The 15,514-nt window shown below is 38.8% G+C and overlaps 1 protein-coding gene across 1 annotated transcript in view; it reads right to left on the reverse strand.

Annotated features, from left to right (window-relative positions):
• Positions 1-3,016: 3,016 nt before the first annotated feature.
• Positions 3,017-15,514, reverse strand: part of LOC111865777 (odorant receptor Or2) — a 54,640-nt gene continuing 42,142 nt past the window's right edge. Inside the window, exons 2-5 of the mRNA XM_033751961.1 lie at positions 8,990-9,089; positions 7,563-7,667; positions 5,603-5,758; positions 3,017-4,290 (exon numbers count right to left, since the gene is read on the reverse strand). Of these exons, the coding sequence (XP_033607852.1) occupies positions 4,201-4,290; positions 5,603-5,758; positions 7,563-7,667; positions 8,990-9,089 (451 nt within the window). The 3' untranslated portion in view covers positions 3,017-4,200. The remainder of the gene's footprint in view (positions 4,291-5,602; positions 5,759-7,562; positions 7,668-8,989; positions 9,090-15,514) is intronic.

Consider the following 15,514-nt stretch of genomic DNA (forward strand, 5'->3'; position numbering starts at 1 on the left):
ATCCTCAAATAAACCATTAAATAGGTCCAGAAAAGAACAGAGAAGCTAGACAAATAATAACATTAAATTCACCATTTCTGAACTTTAGTTTCAATAAAGTGACACATGTAAATATATCAATTCAGGATTCTGTTAGAACTAGTGCAAAAGAGGAAGTTCAGAATTGTGACAAATTAGCTCAGACAGAAGAAGTGTAAATGTAAAGCACAACACACAAATATGCGTAAATATTCTGTAATTAAAATAAACACATCACAAAAGACTTTTGGACTCACAACAGCAGGCCGTTACTAGGCAGCGACTCGTAAACAACAACAGAGGAATGGTGTTTTCTGAGCGGTCGTGTCGATGTCTGCGCAAGCAACAGTGGAATACGTCATGCCACCGCTAAGCAACAATTGCATTGCAACAGAAAACCCGTGTTTTCTAAGCGGTCCATGTCGAGATGTTTTAAGTTGTGCAGTTATTCAGTCAGTGAGTTAGTCAGAGACCCGCTGCAATTCAGTCCTTTTGAGCTTTTGCCGTTAGAAGCTGATAAGAGGCATGGGGACTGTTCGAGAACTCAGAGTAAGGGCAACGTCTGCAGTTAGAAGCCGTTACCAGACAGTGACAGGTGAAGACACAGTAGACTGAGAAGACTTAAGTGTGTGCTATAGTGAACTGTAAAGTGTGTGAATTAGTAAAAAGATTGTAATTACTTATAGTCACTGATCTCTAAAGAGTTCAATAATCCGATTATCGGTCGTCTACAGCATTAATGAAATCATCGTTGCAATCGATGGACGGAGAGACGAAGGCTGTGATAATTTTATTTTTAGTACAGGTCATATTATTCAAAATAAATAATAAGAGGAATGGTGAAATTAATTTCAGCGTTAATGGAAGTTTTCGATGAAGAGCTCTGCTTTGTCCGCCACAAATTCTTCATTGATCCATCGAGAATCCATAACGAGTGAGCTCTTTGGGTCGGAGGTCGATGTATGATGGCAGACAAAGTTGAAGGCTCTCGTGAGAATGGATTTTATTTGCTGTTCTCACAAGAAAGAAGAAACTTTCGGCCTTACGTTGCCTGTTCAAGGACTTAATTAATTAAGCACCACACCATCAATGCATATGAGGGAGTGAAGGTATATCTCCATTCATTCTTAACCTCGATACTAGATGGAATTTACGTAGTAATCAGCTTCACGAGCCGGCCGCTTTATTTCCGGGAAAAGGGCCTGCGGTATCCTCCTAATATAATCTAGATTTTGCCTGGATGCTGTGAGCTAAGATAGATCTGTTTTCCCATCCAGGAATCGATTCCTAATTCCTTGATTTTTTAGCCCGTAGCCTAATTACTGAACTAACTGGATTATCCTTGCGACAAGGTTATAAAATGAACTCCATGAAGCAGGTTCTTAGAGAAGCTAATAGTCGGTCAAGGGGTCATTACCAAACCCAAAAGTTCATTACCGTGTTCACAAGCGCCAGTCACTGGTGTCCACACACACTTACATCCTATTTCGGGACGCGCCATAGCTCAAGCGCTTAGTCGCTGACTTCCCATCGCGGCGGCCCGGGTTCGATCCGGGGTCTGGTCAAGTGGGATTTGTGGTGGACAAAGTGACGCTGGGGCAGGTTTTCTCCGAGTACTTCGGTTTCCCCTGCCAATATTCATTCCACCAATTGCTCCACAAACACCCTCACCTATCATCTGGGGCTGGTACAATAGTCCAGAAGTGGCCGCAGTACAAGGGACTTAGTCCCACCCCACTAGCAATAAAAAAATGATACAACCTATTTCGATAAAATTTGCTTTGAGAGTAACTGTACATCTTCCATATTGGTTCGTTGTGGGTAGTGATATTCGTGATTTTCCTTCGTCCCCCTATACAAGTGCCAGCATATATAGGTCACGATCGTCACCTGTACATTTGTGATCATTCCATCTTATCTGGCACTTATGACATCTGGATCTGAAACAGCGCTATGATATAGAATCCGACACGAAGAGCCATGCGCAGTAAATAGTTCGGATGTGGCCAGTAGATGGCAGAGCACTACAATAAGTATATTGCGATCGATTGCTATATCCACAGCCACCAGATGGCAGCTGCTGTTGGTTCTATTGAAGAGAAATGCAAACGAACGAATTTACCTGACAGCCCCATGAAACTAATTTATTGACTGCGTAAACTAACAAACTTGATTTAACAGTGCAAAAAAGATTATGTGCACTCCTTATTGAAGTTTTTGGACATTTATAAAAATATTTTTTACCACCACCAACAGCGATGGGATTGAGCAGTGACAGTTGCGCCCTCGACTCGTGTTCGAGTCGCTTTCGTTTCGAATCTCGGAAGGATACCACCTGTCCTGTATACGTCCTTATACAACGATACAGCGCACTCAGTCACAAGAGTAGAACACATCATAAGACATAATATACACACAACATTACAAACATAAGAAGAACGAACTCCATGTGGATGATCAATAATACACACGAATTAAAAATATGACATATGAGATAATAGGTTTTAACAAGATTTAAATACATAAACTTTATTATTATATAAGGACCTATACAAATTTAATATTATTTGTAAATGGATATATAAAGGCAAGCAGTGAAATGGTTGACGGATCGATACATCTGAAGATGGCAGCATACTGCCGAAATATTAAGTGTAGAAGTGGTAGATGGGATTGTATGCACTTGAAGACTGTTAATATATACACATTATGAACTTGTTTTAAAAACTGCAGGATCATCCAGATACAAACTGACTTCTAGTCAGATGTGTAGTAACAAGAAAATATAGGCGTCTGCTGAGTTCCGTAATAAATGTATATTTCTTTCATTCATTCATTCATTCAATCACATTCCTGTTGTTCCCTATGGTACATAGAGCATCCTTGAAACGTTTCATTTAATTTTAGTTTCTTAATCTTGTAGACAGTTGGTAGGACTCCTTGAATGGGGGTAAGCCAATAGCAGGCTGTTGATTTATTGATGTCAAAGACATAATACATTGTTTACAACAATACACTGGCCATGAAACAAATGAGAAAATAACAGCTTCTACATAAAGTTTTATTCATCAGAACTAATATTTGAATTAACTGGGATGGCAAGTGGTCATCCATGAAGAAAATGGCCATGTTCAACATAGCTTAACTAAAGCTGGAAAAGAGCTTTTGTTTTGTCAACCCATGGCCAAAATCTAGACCATGTAATTTATACACATCCACAAATTGTCGTTAAGGAAACAGGGTTCCAAATTGATTCAGCACAGGTTTAGGTCATCACATTGTATTCAGGCACTCTCACATTCAGAAACCAGGAATTACGCCCATACAAAACAAATAATACAACTGCATTTTTATACATATTATTCTTTAGGCTTTTAGATAGAATACATGAACATACACAAAGTCCATATTTCATTTATTTAATTCTTCATTCATAGTTCTTAGTCCTTTCTTCTTTCAGCATTTAGAGGTGAGCAAGTTTAATCACACTCCTCACGGTAAAACCACAGCAATGTCAAGATTTGACTCATAACATGGCTCTTCATTCTGCTATAAAACAACTGTGATACTGGGTCACATATATATACAATTTTCAAGTAGATTTATTCCTGCCCTTCAGCCTGTATGGGTTAGGCGGCCCTTACACCTACGAGTCTGGCTCGGATTAATTTCACCACACACGTATGAGCGTGGCAAACCACACATGGACGAGTTTGGCTCATTGGAACCTGAGCCGAGTCAGACTTGCGAGCCAGATTCGTACGCGAATGGGCCCCCTTAGACCCTCTTGTCTACTCCAGTTGAGAATTATCTTCTCAATTTATTAACCCTTCTTATGAATCAGCCTTTGTCCCAACCCTTTAAACTCTGTGGTCTGTAGTCCACAAGCCAACTCTACCGACCAAGCGACCGATCCTTGCTGGCGAAGTTAGTGCCAACTTTTGCAGATAGAGGATGTCATGTAGTCAGCAAACCGGTTTCCCATGGCCATTAATCTCGGGTTTCTAGAACGGTCCCAAAACTTTAAGGGACAGCAAGTGAATAGTGTAATCAATCTAGGTCCATATCATTCATGCAAAAGCATGCTTTCAATTTTAATTTAAAGTCAGCTACTAAACATTAATTTCACACTAAAGTTTTACACCTGCAGTATCATTCCATTGTGCGTCCATTCCACAGCTTCTATTCTGAATCAAATTTGAGGGCGGCATTTTTTGATTTGTTGCTTATCTGATTCAGAAACATTGAGAAGAAGTATATGTTTTGAATGATCTGTAACAAAACATTTATGTTACAAAAGTCTTACAAAATAAGGATATTATATCAGAATATATTAATAATATGAATGAAGATTAAAAGTTGCTGTAGTTGTAATGTGACATCATGTAGTCTGGTACCAATGCTTCAGAGGGACCTGCTGCCTCCATTATCAGGTCTTATATCCTGAACGTGCTCCTGAATGTTGTACCTTTGTACCAATCTATGCATCATCACATCTCAGAAGATCTTCATATTAAACACTGTGATAACCTCAAATTTTACATCGATGTAAACTGGTCATGTTAGCCAGCCAATGGATAAATGAAGTCAAAAATAATGTTGAGCCTCCAGTTTTATTTTGCACAACTTCAAAATTAAGCTATGCTGTATAAGATTTGAGGTTTACACTGCAGTGAATATTAATATAGTGGTCTTTTGAGTTATGACAACATGAAGTCCAATAGACATGTGTCAAAGTTGAGGAGGGTTATACTGTCTGCAACTTCAAAGTCCACTCCGAAGCAGTATGTTATGCTGGCACCCAGTCACCAGACACAGCACAGTGTAGTGAACCAGAATGCCACTGTATGAAGCTGTAGTGCATTCTCGATGTACGTCTCAGGAAGACACTTGACATCAATGATTCATATTGGTTTCAAACTTTTTAAAGAAGTAGCATGAAATATGATGGCCTCTCTTTGATACTCAAATGTTTTCTCATTTTCATCAACCAGCACTTCTAAAACTTTGTCCAAAAAACATATTATACCACATTCTATCCATACTTTTGCAGAAGTTAGAGCATTCTGTTAGAAAACCAAGCATTAGTAATATATCTACATATAAAACTGAAATATAAGTATTAATACTAGCTTATTTCAGTGGTTTTTGATAAAGAGCAAATTCATATAGCAAGTCAACACATTGAAGTGCCTTAGATTTTCAACTGACAAATGAAGGGGAGATAAATACTGATGCTAATATTTGTAACTTATAAAAACTAATATTCATTAACAGCACAAAGTTTCAGCCGCAGAGAGTCCAGAAACAGACTGGAATAAAAATTTATAATGTCTATTTTACTGATACATTTATGTAGAAATTAATGTTAGATAATCAAAGAAAAAGTTAAAGCCAGAATTATAGATACTGAAAGAAATTTAAAGGCTGAACAGCTGCACATAATTTGACAGAATGCAAAGAAAGATTTACAAAACAATTAAAAATCACATACTGCATGGATGAAGGAAATGAGGAACAGCTCTGAAGAGACCACATGACAGGTGAGGCCAGAACATTTATCAGGAAGTATTTATCTACATACCAGTTCACAGGACTGCAATGAGAGGCTGTAGTAATGACCCACTGTGATCTCAACAGGACGATGTGCCCTCATGATCACTAGAACCAGGTGCTTCTTGTACTTCTGTGAGTATGTGTACCATGGAGTTGCATATACAGCACGATCCACATCCCACCCCTAAAAACACATGATTAATTATCCTCTAATTAACACTGGACTCAAAGACATTCTGAAACCTGCATTCAGTGCCAAGGTTAAGGATGTATAAATCCTTACCTCTCCTGTTTATGTTCATTGTGCTTACTTACATTCAACTTTAACTTTTATTTTAAATTTATCTGAAATTCAGTCGAGTTATGGTAATTCTTTCAACATTATGTTCCAGAGTGACCTACACCACCGTTTTCCAAAGAGGGAGTTGCACCCCCCCCCCAGGAGCCATGAAATCTTATTTCTGGGTCCACCGGAGATGTTAATGATGTAATTAATGTATATTATATACTCTATTATATATATATGATATAATATATATTAATATATATTGTTGAGCTATAACAATGGAAACAGTGTTTTTTTATGTGATTCGTGTCAAAATGTTGTAAACAGAGTCAGTCGGGGCGCAGCCAATTACCTCTACCATAGCCCTATGAGTCGTAGGAGGTGATGAAAAGGGAACCCAGTGCCTGGGGGTATAACCGGCCACCTTGTTCCTGGGGGATATTAGTGCGGGGAACTGGCCCTCCAGGTTGGGGGAGTCTCAAATCTGAGACAGTAAATTGTGGTCATGAGTCCCGTGGGACTCGGATCTGAGAATGACTGTGCTGGCGAGGACCAGCAGCAATTGTAAACGACAGACCCATGCTCTCGTTAGAGAGGATGTTACATAAGGATTATAACCCCAAGTGTTCAGTTGGAAAATAAAATTGCTCTGGTCGTAATTCTCATAGAGCATGTCGCTAAAACGAAATGATTGGCGACAAACCGCCATTCGTAAAGTAACTCCGATGCTGTCTCTGCCCCAGAAGAGACAGCTGGCAGGCAGTTTTATACAGGAGTCGGTGAAGGACGGACCTGAGCATGGGAATCTGAGGAACCTCCACTGTTAGAAGCCGTTACCAGGGAATGGCTGGCAAAAACATAGAAGGTTGGAAAAGGTTTAGTGGGTGTTGTGGTGATTTGTGAATTGTGGAGATTATCGGCGACGCCCTAATTACCTGTATTTTCGAGTCGTGTGGTGTAAGTGGTCAGTAAATCCAGTCACCAATCCAAACTCCGTCTATAGTCACACACCCCTGATACATGCCAATATTTAAGGTCCATTAATAATTATATTTTAAATTGCTAATTCACGTTTCACGTTAACCTATACAGGTACGGCGATTCACTTAAGTTTAATCACATGAAGGGAAGCTCACACTAACGGAGTTTTGGGAACCCCCTGTCTCGGTCTGCACTTGACACTACTTCATTATTTACTGTCTTGAGGTACTGAATCCTTTGGTGTTCCTGATGAAATTTTAAGGGCTCTGATTGTACGTCATTTTTTAACAACTGCCATCCAATATGAATCAATAGCAAAACTAAAGGAAGAAAACAGTCTTCTAGGATTTTATACCATGTAGGTTGGTAGATAGGTAGAGACATTGCGATGGAACCTATTGTCTTCATCTTGAGGTTCTAAAATGGAGGTGCTGGTTCCTCAAGGGCTCTGGTACACATTTACCACACCACTTGGTGTCACAACCCATAAGAATGCAACCTTGATACTCACTGCAGTGATAACCTGAAATCTCGACTTAAAATATTTAATCAAACGATAGATTCCTTTCATCATCATCTTCATGGATTAGAACATGCTTGGTCAGTTCTGTCCTCTTGAAGATTATGCTGGTCCCTCCAGCCATGGGTGCCATATTTTTCATTGTTCAGATTTTTGTCCAGTTAAGAACTAGTGACTGTTGGTAACGGAAATTTGGCTTACCCCTTGCAGCACTTGTTCTCCAAAAGAGCAGTACATCAGTATCTGTGAAAGTATTAGGAGAAGTGTAATAAAGTGCCTCGTGCACTGTTCCCATTCATCCAAAGTCTGAAACAATCAATTATGAAAGTTTTGAGGTTTTCACGGCGATGACTATGAAGAAAGTCGTCTTCAGGGATCTGGCGCCGTGTATTCTTGGTTTTAACCGATGTTTCGGAGGAACATATCGCCTCCATCTTCAGGGTAGTTGAATTGCGTGCGAATACAGATGAAAGCGATATGTTCCTCGGAAACGTCGGTTAAAACCAATAATACACGGCGCCAGATCCTAGAAGACGACTTTCTTCAATCAATTATGAACTTAGTAAAATATTACTTAGTAGTTAATATTTTATCAGGTTTACTGTAAAATATATTGGTGAGATCTGAGGTTTTCATGACACTAATACTCATCGGAATGTGACACCTTTTGTGATGTAGTACACACCGTTTCAGAAGAACCTGCTGTCTCCTTTGAGAATTATTTCCAAAATATTAGAAATAATTTCAGGCATTTCCTTCTGGATTCAGATTGGTCTAAAAGTGCTGACCGTTCCATCTTAAGAGAAGAAGTGTTAGAAAAGTATGCTGAAGGAACATCAGTACCAGGAGCTATAACAATGAACGCGATATATTATTTTTAGTTAAACTTTGAATATAAATTGACGTATGGACGATTCTGCAGGCAGGGCCAGATATACAGCTGTGGGTACCCCGAGGCAATCAAAATGTGGAGGCCTCTTATCAGCAACAACTAATTTATTATGAAAATTATTTTTGGTACATGTAGTTATTATGGGGCACGCGGTAGCGTAGTTGATTGAAGCACTATGCTACAAGCCGGATGGTCGCGGGTTCGAATCCCGATGAGGTGGATTTTTTCAATTTACCTAATCCTTCCAGCCGCAATATGGCCCTGGGTTCGACTCAGCCTCTAAGAGAAATGAGTACCAGGAATATTCTTGGGGGTAAAGGGCGAACGGCGCGTAAGGCTGACAACCTTACCGCCTTCTATGAGCCGATTGTCTAAAAAATGTGGGAACCTCAACATCTCACAACCCTATGGGCCTCCACGGCCTGTTACAGGGATATCTTTACTTTTACTTTACTTTTTATTCTTATTTCTCACCCTACATTAAAAAGGAAAGAATAACTTCCTCTGAATCATTGATACTCATGTACTAGAAATCTTGATTCATAACACAGAAAACCACGAGAATTTCTACCTTGAAAACAGAGGCAATATATTCCTCCGAATAATTGGTACTCATCTACCAGTCTGCGTGGTGTCATAACTCATAATAGCACAATTCTTTTTCTCCGCCATATTGAAAACTTCAAATCTCACAAGTTTAACTTTGGATGAACAAAGCAGTTGGCTGAGTACTCACGACTATGATCTGAAACACCTCGCCAATTGCAACCATTTGAAATGCAAACAGTCGAACGGCGAGCCAGGAACTTACTAAGTGATCCAACGCCTCGACAAACCTAGAATGGGAATACGTTACTTTCAGTTAAAAAGAAGCATGTGTACACCATTTATATTGAAGGGTCTTGAGGATATATTTTGCCATTTTGTTTATACTATACATACCTGCTCTCAATAAAATTAAAGTTATACATTTGTAGAATAATTAGTATATAAAAGAAGCTGTAGAATACTACACAATTTGGAATTTCACAATTTTCACTGTACAACAAAGTCCATTAGGTTGAACAAATCAAGGAAAATGGGATGAAGGAAGCAAATGACATGAATGGGAGAAGTGATAAATGCTTACAATTTCGTATAATATTCGAAGGAAAGAGACACTTAAAAATATAGGCAGGGATGGGAAGATCTTAATGCGGATCTTAAATATATATAAAGTTAGGATGTGGATTGAATTTATCTGGTTCGGGATCGTTACTATTGGCGTGCTCTTGTGATCACGATAATGAACTTCTTGTTCCGTAAAAGAGGGAGCACTTGACTGCATGAGCAACAGTATACTCTTTATGGTCTATGCCCTTAGCTAGATTTACAGTCGTGAGGGAGGAGGAAGATAGTATGTCGGGGCCTCTGAATAACAAATTTTGGTTACTAATATTGTTTCCTTTTCCTGTTTTTTATTTAGTATAATAACTAAAAATAAAAAATAACTTTACGTAATTTTAAAGAAGCAAATGTCTCCATAAAACCAGTGAATTATATTTCTGCTTTGTGAAGACGCCGGGACGACCGCCCTGGTACTTCGCCCCTTAAATTCAGCCCTGACTCTGCCCCCATAACTAGCTAACTTCATGGCGCTGAACTCTTCTTGAGAAGCCGCCAGTTGTGTAGCTTCTCAAGAATGTCTCAGCATTTTACGGAACCCGAAGGTTTATTACGGTGTTTACAAGACCCCTCCACTGGTCTCTATCCTGAACCAGATCAATTTAGTCCATACCATCCCATCCTATCGCTTCAAGATCCATTTTAAAATAATCCACCCACCTAGGTCTTGGTCTTCCTCATGGTCACTTTCCTTAATGTTTCCCACCAATATCCCATATGCATTCATCTTCTCCCATTCCTGCTACATACCTTGCCCATCTCATCCTCCTTGACTTGATCATCCTAATTATACTTGGCGAACAGTACAAGTTATGAGCTCCTCGTTGTACAGTTTACTCCAACTTCCCGTCACGTTATCTATCTTCGGTCCAAATATTCTCCTCAGCACCCTGTCTCAAACACCCTCAGTCTATGTTCCTCCTTTAATGTCAGAGACCAATTTTCACACTCATGCAGAACCACAGGCAAAATTATAATTTTATATTTTTTTAATTTTTATGGTTTTAGACAGTAGATTAGAAGATAAAAAGTACTGTTCTGAATGGTAACAAACATGACCCTGCCCCTTTGGGGTGGTTAACAGAATCAAATTTCATAAATAATGATTACTCACTCTATGCCTGCTTGGTGTTGCTTGATACATTTCACTAGGTACAAAAACGGTTCGTCTTCCTCGGGTTCATCAGAAACTAGGTCATCATTCCTGACTTCAAGTAACGTATCTATCCTTTCATTTACATCGCCGGACAGGTCATTGTCAACGTCTCCCTCTGTCGGATACATACTTGAACTCCCATTAAGAGTACCTTCAACGCCAGAAAGTCCAGTTTCTTCTATACTGTCAGTTGATGGCATGTTTTCTGCAGTCGTAGGTTCAGATAGTTCATCATCATTACCTTCAGAGTTCGCTGCAGCTTTCAATCTTTCTGGATGTAACTCTTCTTCCATACACTCGATAGTACTTTCCGCAATCTCCAGTTTCCCCCATGCATGTACCATGAATGTTATAAAAGTTGAATTGGCGCATATATTATGGCAAGCAGCCATTACGAGCAAAACCGATTGAAACATGTACACGACTTCAAACAGTGGAGACCACGTTGCGTCAAATGGAAACCAGATGATAAAAACAAAATCAGCATCTGGTTTATCGTCAATTGCTGCGGTTTTGTTTCTTAAAAAATGGCGCTCCACTATAAGATCCTTAACAGGGTTAAATATGAGCCATTTAACAGCCCCTAGTGCAGCCAACCCCCAGAAGCATCTCATCACAATTCTGATTTCACGCCTGCATCCATCCACAACATTCAAATACTTCTTGACCAAATGCGGTGTGTCCACCTTCGGGTATGGATTTCCTTCCAGGAGCTCACATACATGAAGTACCCCTTTTTCGTGTTCTATGATATAAAGATAATCAAAGAAACAAGCGACGAAAGCAAAGAACGTACCAGCACAGTCCGTGACTGTATCAACATCCCCCCAAAAGTGGTAAATAGCCAACATCTGGCCAACCATGACAGGTACATAAACACACAAGATAATATTCTGATACCATCTGAACAATTTCAACCTCCAGCGATTAGAAACGATTGCTTGGCTCGGTATCAAGCCGGTAAAGCAGAGTTCTAGGCGTACCACATCCATCAAGCCAAGTTTTTCATTATCCATCTCTTGAATATCGGATATCTGTAATGGATCATTTTCAAAGAAGGATTCCAACATCTTGAAAGAATAAAAGAGTTCAACTGAAAAACAATCTTGTTTCTATGGAACCAATGTAGTCCCAAGTGAAGTCCTGTCTCTTAACGCGTCCAGACGAAACTGGGTTTCCAAATTTCTGCTTTCCTACCAGAAGAAATTATATCAATGAGTTAATATTCGTAGTTCGATAGGAAGCTAGGTCTTGCAATGCGTTCAGAACAACCAGTTCCTCTGCTCTCCCTAAAAGAACTGACGTCAAAAATTCAAGCTGTTCGCTTCACAGGAAATTTAGCCTACTTACTGCTCCACTTTTGACGAAAACAAAAAGAAACCTAAAGAAAACCAATTTAAATATTCTCTTTCCATTCACATGCACGAAAAATTAAATTGTATTCCTACAAATTATGCCTGAATAAAAGATTAGAGACATATTTCTGCTTCTTCTTCTTCTCCTTCTTCTTCTTTCCAACAAGTGATTGGACCATCTGGATGTTATTCGAAGCTCTGGTTTCATTGCACAATCTTCCCCTTCTTCTTTCACTTTACTGAGGTAATCTTGCTCTGTCAGATCCCACCAAATTTATACACCAAATCAACGCATAATTCTTCAATGTCATCATATACACGTACATTAGTAATTGCCATCTGTTCCCTGACTGTTTTATCAGATACTCAGTTCATTGTTCTGCTGAATGTCATGTGTGGAGATTCCTGTTTTCCTTCATCCTTTGTCCTTATAGGTACAGGCGTCGGGAACAAAAGGCATCATATTGGCTGCTATCCTGCAGAGTTCCAGTTGCACGTGCCGCGACACGCGTTTACAAAATGTCTTCTCATAATGTCGTTTATTCGTTTTATATTTCAACTCATTTCAGTAGTGTAAATTGTGTTGTGCAGATATTCGAAAATAACCCAATAATTTGCTTAATAATTTTAATAATTTATTACAGTCTTAAATTCTGTGGAGAGGAAAATCTTGAGGAAAATGGAACAAAATTAAATAAGAGACTAGAAGGAAATAGAAAATCTTCTAGTTTCGGAGCTGCGAACTACGTAATAAAACACTCTGTGCGCAATTCACCAATATAAGCATAATTAATGTTAATCTAAAAGAAAAGCAACTAATATTTACAAAACAAAGAAACACATATATGAAAATATTTACTGTGCAATTAACAGACGCTTACAACAGAGGGGATTATAAATAACGTGTTAATTTCCATGCTCAACTATGTATTGCAACAAGCTGAAACATTCTACATGCACCTTCTGAGGAAGTACGAACAAAAAGTGTTTATGTGATTGGATAAGCTTCCTTTTTAATTATATAAATTGTATATTCCTGTTCGCCGACAAGCGGCGGGCTCTGGGCCAGTATAGTTCGCTTGCGGACTACAAGCCACGGAGTTTGTTTATTTTTATATTCCTGTAGACTTTCATATTCTGGTGGAAGAATGCGTCTCTTAATTATTATGGAGAATGTAAAACTCCTGTCGTCCGCCTGAGTATGCGGACATTTAGGCCTGGCATTTTCTTGTTTAATTACTTCTAAAACAGAAAGACTTAACAGAAAAAGTGTCTGAACATAAAATGTGCATTGCTTTTCTCCCTGCAGCTTCTGCCCCAGACATTTTTCTATCCGATAAATATTTAAGGAATTATCTTCGAAATATGCATACAAATTCACTGGGTCTCCGTGGTACTCATCCGTCTTGCTAGTCCACTCTTGACCAAAATTGGAATATGTTGATAAGTATTACTAAAACTTCCCAAATGCAAATTTCACAAAAAATCACTTGTGTAGATTTCACGTTGTTTAGTTTGTACAGACAGACAGAGCAGTATTAAAAGGAGCAACGCAGAATTGCGAATGTTCCTTAAAAAGAGCCGCTTTTATACCATTTCTTGTATATTCCCGTTTCAAGCCACAGACTGGATTTTCCCTGATCATAGTTCATTTGTAATTCTAGAATTTTAAGTTTATAAATATACAGTGGCCACCTGGCATGAAACATGAAATGTCTTCACCCTCTCGAACCTAGGATAGTGGGTTCGAGTCTCACTCGAGGCATGGATGTATGTTCTATTTTCTTCTGTCTTTGTGTTGTCTTACGTAGGTAGGGGCCTTGAGGCGGACTGATCCCCCGTCCAAGGAGTCCTACCGACTCTACAAGATTCGTAATTTCAGAATTTCATATTAATTCTGATTGGAAGGAGGCAAGAAGACATAATCTCTCACAGGAACAAGAAGAGAAAAAAAAACATTCTAGAATAAATATTCTATAAAAATATTGAAGCTCTGAACTTAATAAAATACGTCTCCGTTTACTTTCATCTTTAGGTTTCTTCAGGAGTGTGGCTACCGCAAGGCAAATATCCTTTGTTTACTTCGTGCCACATGAATGCTCGTTTTTCCTTTGACCTCAGAAATCATGTTTTCTTTCATATTAAATCCACAGAAAAGCTTAGGGAAATCAATATGCTTTCATAAAAAATTTGTTTCACGGAGGCATCGCAAAGTCAGTATAGAGAAGGCTCTCCTGACACACAAAATTGCAGAACATGGAATATTTAATATCCCATTTAGCGCATGCTTTTTCGATATGTCATGAATAAACCAGGAGCTGCATAATTGAAGACATGCTACAGAAATTGAATGAACTATATGTTTATTTATACTCTGACATCAGTAAACAACATTTAATTCAGAGTAAAATGAGCCTAGATCACATAATTACGAAAGGAAGGATTAGAAATAATAAAAAATAATTGAATAGAATCATGCAATGTAACAAAAGAAAAGTTAAATTTGAAAAGTATGGCATTTTGAATTGTAGTTTGGAGAGAGACCGAAGTTTCGGAGGAATATATCGCCTCCATCTTCAGAAACGAAGAGCAAGCCAGACAAGAAACCAGATAATGTATGTAGCAAGCAACGGGAAAAACAAGAATACAGAGCATTAAGATTATAATTGGAAGGAAACAGATGTCTGTGGTGACCTAGAACAAGAATGTTTAGCCAGGTACCACAAGACATCGTGTATGGAGGAAGGAGGTGGCAGTAACTCTGGGGCGAAAGATTGGAAGATGGTAAATAATGAGCTGGAAAGGATATGGAAGGAAGCGGTCGTGACATGATTTATAGTAGCTGACGCTTTCCTAGAAGGACTCAAGAAGACCACGTTCAATCTTATTCTGTTGTCCTGGACAAGATCCGAACGCTTTACCTTCCGAATACAGGTCAAAATATTAACCTTCTGAATCAATTGCGTTGGTGTACCAAAGTATGGACCTTGCTACAGAATTATATACACCTGGATAGCTATATTCATGTATTTTAGCGGATTAAGTGTCGATTTCCTGTCAAACGTTAAGATAACAAGGTATACGTATTTTCTGTGACATCAGGGTTATATAATATATTTACTAGGGGAGATGGGCATGTGTGAAAGTTAATCATGGAGGCAATGTGTTTAATGTAAGGGCGTGGTCAGCACAGAGCATTGGGAGGGAAGTGAAAGTCATCAGGAGCCACCTACCGGATGACTCAAAATTCGATACCTCATTATAAGGAACTGAACAGTGAAAATACACAACTTGATATGACAGTCATGGCGTTACTATTGGAAACTTGTATTCTTTTGTGTTATACTGAAAGCATAATCTATCTCAATATGGGTCTCTTTGAGTCGTATAGCGACGAATGATAGGTGACTAATGAACTTGAAAGGATATTGGATGGAAGCGGTTCTGGCCTATATACATGTACGAGGGAGAGTCAGTAAACAGGTCACAGATGGAAGTAAAACAGCTGTAATGTATACAATACCTGTTCTACATGTATCAATATGTATCAGAACAGTCCAGCTTCATGAGAGTCTAAGTAGCAGAA

This window comes from Cryptotermes secundus, unplaced genomic scaffold (assembly GCF_002891405.2).
Source record: "Cryptotermes secundus unplaced genomic scaffold, Csec_1.0 scaffold683, whole genome shotgun sequence".
In the NCBI taxonomy this organism is placed as follows: domain Eukaryota; kingdom Metazoa; phylum Arthropoda; class Insecta; order Blattodea; family Kalotermitidae; genus Cryptotermes; species Cryptotermes secundus.